The 8,390-nt window shown below is 49.2% G+C and overlaps 1 protein-coding gene across 1 annotated transcript; it reads left to right on the forward strand.

The window, feature by feature from the left end:
* Window positions 1-2,639: 2,639 nt before the first annotated feature.
* LOC135392721 (beta-galactosidase-like) lies at window positions 2,640-6,561 on the forward strand. The gene is made up of 5 exons (XM_064623442.1): window positions 2,640-2,981; window positions 3,172-4,153; window positions 4,233-4,650; window positions 5,460-5,750; window positions 6,366-6,561. The coding sequence occupies exons 1-5, from the start codon at window positions 2,708-2,710 to the stop codon at window positions 6,540-6,542; spliced, it is 2,142 nt and encodes a 713-aa protein (XP_064479512.1). The 5' UTR covers window positions 2,640-2,707; the 3' UTR covers window positions 6,543-6,561.
* Window positions 6,562-8,390: the final 1,829 nt, after the last annotated feature.

Genomic DNA, 8,390 nt, shown 5'->3' on the forward strand with positions numbered 1-8,390 from the left:
ATCATCATCATCGTGGCAGCAATGGGCGCGTTAGGCAGGCTCCCGAGTGCCATATCCCACCTATCGAGCTTTCTTCTGTCGTCTGCTTTTAAGTAAACATAGCAGTAGACCATAGCAGTCCTCTATAATATTATAACTATTTACCGCCGACATCCGATGATTCCGGAAACACAAACAGCATGGGCGGTTGCAACCACTGATCTCTATAGTATAGGCTGGATCGCGCATAGGGTGCTCCAAAGCGTGGTCACCGGCCGCCATATTGGTGTGCCCAACTCATTCTGTCGTCTGCATTTAGTTCAAGCGGGGCTGCCCGTATATTTTAAAATTTCCTTTAAACTAAAGGGCATGTCATGCGAGTTTAAACCGCAATAAATACTCCAAATCAAACCGCTTGCTATTGTTTCCTATGGGAGCAGCCGGCGCCAGTGGGCCCTCCAACATGGCGGCCCGAATGCAACAAATTTGCCTCTCCTCCACGAGCCCCTCTCCCATGCGCGATCCAGCCTTTATACATAGAGATCAGTGGTTGCAACGGTTGCGCCATTTCGAAAGGCAGTACACCGGAACATGCTTCACGCTCCGGAACTGGCCCCGCTCTTCCCCAGCGTTCCCTGGCTCCCCAGCACCGAAGAAGGGGTGCGCAGGGTACACCCGGGAACGTTCACCGGAAGTCACTTTGGAGGTGTTAAGTGATCCCCTGAAAGAGGAAATGTTCCCGGAGCACGAACCTAACGCACCCAATGCCTAAAAGCGACGGGCGCCACGAAACGCGGTGGAGTTCGTTGGGCAACGTGGACGAGTCACCATCATCCATGAACAATAAGATGCATGACAATACACAACATGAACATTACAATACATGACAATCACACAATCGCAATATATGACAATACGTGAACTCATAATTACCAACCTAAAGCCCTAAAAACATTTGTCTTGCCTTTGCTAAACTCGCCTGTTGATTCCATCTTAACATATCGTCTGGCTAAACAGGGACGTCAGCAGGGCCAACACATACCATCACCGGACACCAACGACCAGCGGTGCGCGTTCTCTCCAGCTGTTCACGGTCGAGCCGGCTTGTAAACTGGTGTTTTCTCAAAATGCGAACGAAAGTCGCACTAATATTATTTCACTATACTTAGCGAGCGTTGTACATTGGCGTTTTCTGTTCTGTGCCTCTTAGCTATGGAAACAGCTTTACTTATAAACACGATTTTCTATCGATCGATTTACCCCCTGAGATTCCTCTCTATAGTGGACAGCAAAAACTAATTAAGAATAAAATATGATATTTTTTAGTTTTTTTGCTGTCTACTAGTACACAGTTCGAAAGGCCTAAAACGGTATTGCCGTATTACCGAATTGTCGTATCGCTTCTGGAATGGTCACTCCGTTTTATAAGACCGGAGTGTTCTCGGTGACTGCGGTATCTTTACTATCGAACTGGGCCCCACTGCGGCTGAGGCTGAGAAGACACTGGGCTACTGCATGAGCAGGGAACAAACCGCGTGGCAAGGAGTTCTTCTTAGTTTGTATACACTGAGCAGATTGCCTCGGCGTTCTCAAAAAATGCGCGAGCGCATAGCTCAATGTCTGATTCGTACTGGAAAACGGCGCTACTGAAATGCACAAAGCAACTCTTGAATCTTGCATTAATTAAAGCGACCAGCCACCTGAAACAATCGCTTAACCGTGGCGTTGGTTTCAACGGAAAATGTGCATAGCCTTGCAATTGTACTGAGAATGCCCAACGATTATGATGAAAGATGAAGATGAAGAATTATGATAATCATTAATTTCTTAGGCAGTTGAGGCTTTGTATGTATTTGTCCTTTCTGTGTGTTCCAGCCTCACAACATCAATTGTCTCAAGTCTCATGCCCAACGATTATACTCTATAGGGAACGCTTTTGACAGTTTTGCAACTTTCTCCGTTATTGACTAGTCGAATCTTTAAATAAAAAAGTAATATTATAAAAGTGCGTCTCTGCATAGGTCTTGAGTCGTCAAGACCCTACGGAATTTATTTCGTTGGAATCTACGTGTATCGGGCTATATTCGACCAGAATACTGCTTTTCTTTTGCGACGCGCGGAAGTATCGGTAATAATTACTTTCTATTCCTGAGAAATAGGACGTCATAGGGTCCGAAATCTGCCTTTGCGTCTGGCAACATTGCTCCTCCAAGGTCGATTTCCGTCTCATCGCGCGCAGACGCGCGCTATCGCTAGGAGTCAGACGCCAGAGCCAACCTATACACTCGGAGAATCCGAAACGCTGAAGTTTTGCGGGTTCTTCCGAAAATTCGTGGAAGCGCGTACTCAGCGGTTACCCGAGTTTGAATCCCTGAACCGGCTGTGCTGTCGGGTCGTCTTCCCTGGGTTTTCCTCAGATGCTCAGAGGCATGCAAATGTCGGCACAGTTCCCTGTGAAGTTGTCCCAAAAGGCATGATCCGTCCCCCCCCCCACCACCACCACCACCACCCCCGGCCTTGAGTAACATGCCGCCATGCCGGTCGGCAAATCGCTCGGCACGTCGCGCCACCAACGATTCAATCGACCAACGTCACACGTGATGTGATTGATTAGAAGATGTCGGCAACACCAACCATAGCCATCACCATCACCATCACCACCCAAAAGTAAAAGTACGATGACGCGCGAGATCTGATCGCATTCCGGCGTTCCTTCCAATTAGACAAGATGAAACGCTTTACTCGAAGCACCAGGAGAGCAGGCCAACGACGCTTCTTCCTGGTGCTAATCTTTGGCATGTGTTGCACCTGTCTTTACTGGAGGTGGTCAGTGCCAAAATTTTCCCCTGCCATAGAAAGCAGTTGGGAGCGCTTCAAGCCAGCGCATTCCACGCAGCCTGCTGAGGAGTCAACCAAAGAGAAGGTCATCATATCACTCCCCAGACGTTCTCGGACGACAGTGGCACCCAAAACAAGCCTAGTGGTCGAACCCGTGAAAAAGGGTAAGCTTCGACGCCAGCGAATGCGTTGTCTAGACGAGGACGAGCACCACGTCAGCAAACGCTTAGTCACCGTGAAGACAATGCCCAGAATAGACGTGGGACTAGCATGAGCAGCATTCTACTCTATAGATTCCTACTTATCCCCCGTGCCTTATCATATACGCTCACCGAGTCTATCTTTTCTTCCTAGCACGAAGTTTCACCATCGACTATGAACGAAATATATTCCTTAAGGACGGTGAGCCTTTCCGCTTCATCGCGGGCGCCATACACTACTTCCGTGTGCCGAAACCATATTGGGAAGACCGCTTGACTAAGATGAAAGCCGCAGGCCTAAACGCCATCGAGACATACGTCGAATGGAGTGGCCACGAACCGGAGCCCGGTAATTACAACTTCGCCGACATGTACGACATCGAGACCTTCATCAAAGCTGCGCATTCCCTCGACCTTCTGGTCATACTTCGCCCAGGTCCTTATATCTGTGCTGAACGTGACAACGGCGGATTGCCCTACTGGCTCCTACAGAGCAACTCAGGGAGGACACTTCGGAGTTCCCACAAGTCTTACACCGATGCCGTTGACAAATGGTTCGACGTCCTGCTCCCACTTGTTGTCCCATTACTCTATTCCAACGGGGGGCCCATTGCCATGGTTCAGGTTGAGAACGAGTATGGAAGTTTTCCGGCGTGCGACTCTGCCTACATGAAGCACCTAGTAGGTGTACTCAAGGATCACCTTGGGCCCCATGTGCCGCTATTTACGACTGACGGAGCAAGCAAGCACCTGCTTAAATGCGGAACCGTGAGCGGGGCTCTGGCTACTGTAGACTTCGGACACGACCATGACGTGGAAAGTGCATTGCGGCAGGCTCGAGCAGCCAACAGGGGGAAAGGACCGTTTGTAGTTAGTGAGTTCTACTCCGGCTGGTTAGATCATTGGGGTGAAGAGCACGTCCACACCAACGACGGTAGAATTGTCAAGACACTCGAACACATACTGAAGCGAAACGGATCTGTCACTTTCTACATGTTTCACGGTGGCACCAACTTTGGGTTTAGCAACGGTGCTAACCCTCCGGCCCAGCCCACCAGTTATGATTACGGGGCCCCACTCTCTGAAGCAGGGGACCCAAGGGGGCTATACTTTGACATCATGAATGTCATTTCAAGGTTAGTAACCGACAGCTTTTAGGAAGCTTTTTATGAGTCACTGCTAATCACATTCGCTCAAAAAGGCATTCATCCACAGGTACAACACTCGCCGTCTCGTCGCACCAGATTTACCATTTCCAGCTCCCAAGCTGAACTACGGAAGTGTAGAAATAACATGTGGACCTTCTCTGACCAGCGTTATGGATCACTTCAGAAAGCTGGATATGCTGAACTCTGCCACGGCCATTAATCCAATGGGATTCGAAGCAATGGGACAGAACTACGGATATGTCATTTACACCACCGTGGTTCCGTTCGCAGTGGGCCGACCGTCGAGGCTCATCATCCCTGAGTTTAGCGACCGCGCTTATATCATCTACGGAAGCTCGACTGTTATCGTGGATTCTGTAAATAACCTGCCTGCCATGATTTCCGTGTCCAAAGGGGACACGCTCACCATCATTGTGGAAAATGCAGGGAGGATTAATTTCGGTGAAAGGTTGGGCGAACTAAAGGTGAGTTACCATACTGTAACTAAGCACATACGAAGTATAAGCAATATGCGAAGTCCACAATGAAGGGCCATTCGTTGTGAAGTTCGCATTTTTGTAGCCGGTCTGGTACAAAGATGTATTCCATTCACGTAATTCCGCGGCCCGTTCACCTCTGTCGGGAAAGACTGAATGGACATTTCCTTCCTCCGGGCTGTGGACCTACAATTCCCATGAACCTTTGACACGCCGTCCCATCATGCCAATGATGAGGACGGTGCCCAGAAGAAAAACAGTCCCTGTTCCAAATAAGCGGTGGCTCTCGTCCTGAGGCATTTCCCTTCATATTCCCTTGCTGGTTCGCTGGAGTTTCTACTCTTCTATGCAAGTAAGCAAGATCGTATGCTGTAACTCCAAGTATCTGGACTTGTGTCCCCAAGTATCCCAACTAATATGGCGGAGTCCCATGTTCTTCGCTGTCGCTGCTTTCGATCATGTAACGCAACGATCTGCAGTTGTCTCAAATTTATTTCAGATTTCATAATCTGACATAGTTAGGATGAATCGTACCATATCCGATAACGTAAAACTTCAGAATAAGGAAATTGCATGTGCAGTACACTGTCCCGTGTTAAGTTATATCTTCATTCTGAGCAGCGGAACCTATTCATTTTGAGACACTGTCATCAGTTCCCGACAATGGCAGTGTGCGAACACGTAGTCTAACCGCCATGCCTTGAAAGAGATTACGGACGTAACACCGATGATAACAAGCAAGCACACATGTGCTTGGCTTGCTGCTATACAAGCTTGATATTCACGCTCTTCTCCAGGGGATTCTGTCCAATGTTACTCTTGACGATCAGCTTCTGACCCACTGGCTGATGGAAGCTGTCCCCATCACGAAGGACTCTCAGATAACCGAACTCTTCAAGTTCGTCAACAATCCTGAGCGAAAGTGGGTGCAGAGCTGCAGGGCGCCCGGTTTCTTCATTGGCCGCTTCAGTCTTCAAGAAGGCCAAGAACCAGTCGACACGTTCCTGGACCCTACGGGCTGGACAAAAGGAGTTGCTTTCGTCAACGGCTTCAACTTGGGACGCTACTGGCCAGGTGTGGGCCCTCAGGTAGGATGGGACACTAAAACCTGTTTCCGTGAGAAAAAGATGTAGTCTCTTGCGAACTAGGAAAACGCGATGCCCTTTCAGCACGGTGTACTGGGAGATCAACAGCAGAGCCATGCAGTAATGGATCTGCTGATAAACGAGCACCACGGGATAGCAAGTACTGAGGGAGGAGAATCTCGTTTTGGGCAATGTGCTCGGTGCTCCAAGGGCAGGGAAAAGTGAAAGTATTGGAGAAAGAGGTGTGCGCAGACCCTCTTGCCTTGCAATTCCGGTAGTCACACAGGAATACACACCACAGAAAACATGCTGTCGTCTCTCGGGAGCCTTCATTGGGATGTGCTCTACTTTCCACGACAACCGCCAGGACGGTTCGCAAGGTTGCCCCTTTCGGGTAACACGCAGTGAGCCAATCGAATGATACCTTCGGATTTGTGGAGAAAGTGGATTAGACGCCAGTTTGTGGCTCTTTTTGGCCTCTTTGTGGGGGCACGCGTATTGTGGGCGAATTATGAATCGTCAAATGGGCACACGTGATATTCTACACCTCTCTCTCTCTCTGTGCGTGTTTGTGTGTTCCTTGACTGTACTTTTCATCGCATGCTCTTTTCTGCGTAGGTGACCCTCTACATTCCGGGATATCTTTTGCGACGCCACCCCAATGAAAACCACATTCTCCTCCTGGAGATGGAAGCGGTGGTGGGCACCAGCATGTCAGTGAAACTCACTGACGTCCACAAGATCGACGCCAAGAACTTCCGCATGAAGAGAAGACGGAGATTACATGTGTTATAAAATGTGTCGTTACGTTTTCTTTCTTTAGCAGTGGTGCTCTGTTCTGGTGCTCTTTCAAGGGGCCATATTTGGCGTGCATCTTCACGGCTCATTTTGGTGCGCAGGACAAAAGTCAGGGCTGACAGAATTAGTGCTGAAGATTATGGTTGTTACTGTAGCTTGTTCACGTCCCCCTATTCACATTGCCGAGCCTCGTCTTGCATATAAAAGTGGTACCAAGTACGTGAACTCCTGGCACTAACAGCGTTCAACTGACCTCAAGCGGTGAAAGGTTCAAAGACTTCTAACACCAATTGTTTATTCAGAGATCCGCTCGACGACTTCCCGCCCTAACCGATACGGATACCTTATAAAAACACTGGTCTTATTTGGACCATCCACTGCGGTGGTCGTGCTGGATGATCTCTATGGGCAACGTAAAACTATTTAGGGATTCTTTTATCCCGTGAGCAAAACCGTGCGAATACGGTACGCTCGCCATATCTTCACTCTTGGATGTACTAGGCTAAGGTCGGCTTTCTGAGAGAACGACACGTTATGCTATACTATCTTAGGACGGATATCCAGCTGAGCGAAGTCGCGCGACTTGAGATGACATTCTCCTAACTCATATACTGTCCCAGTTGCCCTCTTTACCGGCTAGGGCGGGAGGTCATAGTGAAGTTTCCCTTATGATGAGGAAGGAGGTGATTGCAACTGGGCAACAACGAACAGCATTTATGCACAGGAAAAACAGAGAATACAACATGATGAGAATGAGCATTGAACCGGCTTCTCCGACGAAGTCCAAGCGCAAGCTGCCCGCTGCCGACCTTGGGTCCGCCTTATATAGGGTGGACGCTCGCAGCCGTCTGCCCGGAACCCTTTGTTCCCGCTGGTTGTCTGCAGCAGGTGTACTTTGCCAAGGACACAATCCTTTTTGGGGATGGGATGCCACAACGGGTAATCCACCGTCTAGACACTTCTTTTTCCGTCTGCTGTCGTCCGGTGACATCCCGTATTTCCATGTTCCTTGGCCGCCTCACTATTTTAGCACACTTCAAATTCTGACAGTCATAGAGACCACGTAACGGCGCTGTGGATACAGTGTGAGTCCAGAGGTCTGTGAACCTTTCCCCGCTGTAGGTCGCTTTTGTGTCACAGGAATTCTAGGCTAAAGTTGAAAAGTACAGTATCGTCAATAAAGCCAGTTGCTAGTTGAACGCTGTCCGTGTGTGTCCTTGTCCTGTTGCGTTCTCTGCATCGTCTTGCAAAGAAACAACGCTTTAATATACGCACGACGAAGGTATTTCGCAGCTTTCGTAGCTCACCAGCAATACAGTAACACGTCTTCACGAGGTAGCAGCCCAGTAAAAGAACAGCCTGCTCCAAATGGGGGCGGCACATCACCTGAAATTGCTGCCACCGATAGTTATATGGGAGCCAGTCCTTGTGGCTGGTCTTCCGCCTCGATGCCAATACACACCGAACCAGCTCCGCACCGCGAGTCTGCGGTCGTTGCATGGTGACGTCCAGCACACACATTAATCTAGGGATTGTACTGCTCTAGAGTTGGCATTTGTACGTAGTCCTAGTTTAGTCCGTGTGAAGCGTTAGAGGGAACCAGTCTGTGTGGCTGGACTTCCGCTCCGATGCCAATGCCGATCTCAATGCCTATCAACGATGCCATTCTCAACGATTCTCAACGATGCCAATGCCGATCGATTACCAAATCTCTGGTTTTAACCCGTATCAATTGCTGATGTACACGCTGGCTGACGTCCCCGTGTGTCGAAAGTATATGTGCCGTCTGGCTATATAGGCTAGTGCAAGCAACCCTATGAAATGATCTGGCGAACAACGCATATA

The sequence above is a fragment of the Ornithodoros turicata genome, chromosome 4 (genome assembly GCF_037126465.1).
Source record: "Ornithodoros turicata isolate Travis chromosome 4, ASM3712646v1, whole genome shotgun sequence".
Lineage (NCBI taxonomy): Eukaryota > Metazoa > Arthropoda > Arachnida > Ixodida > Argasidae > Ornithodoros > Ornithodoros turicata.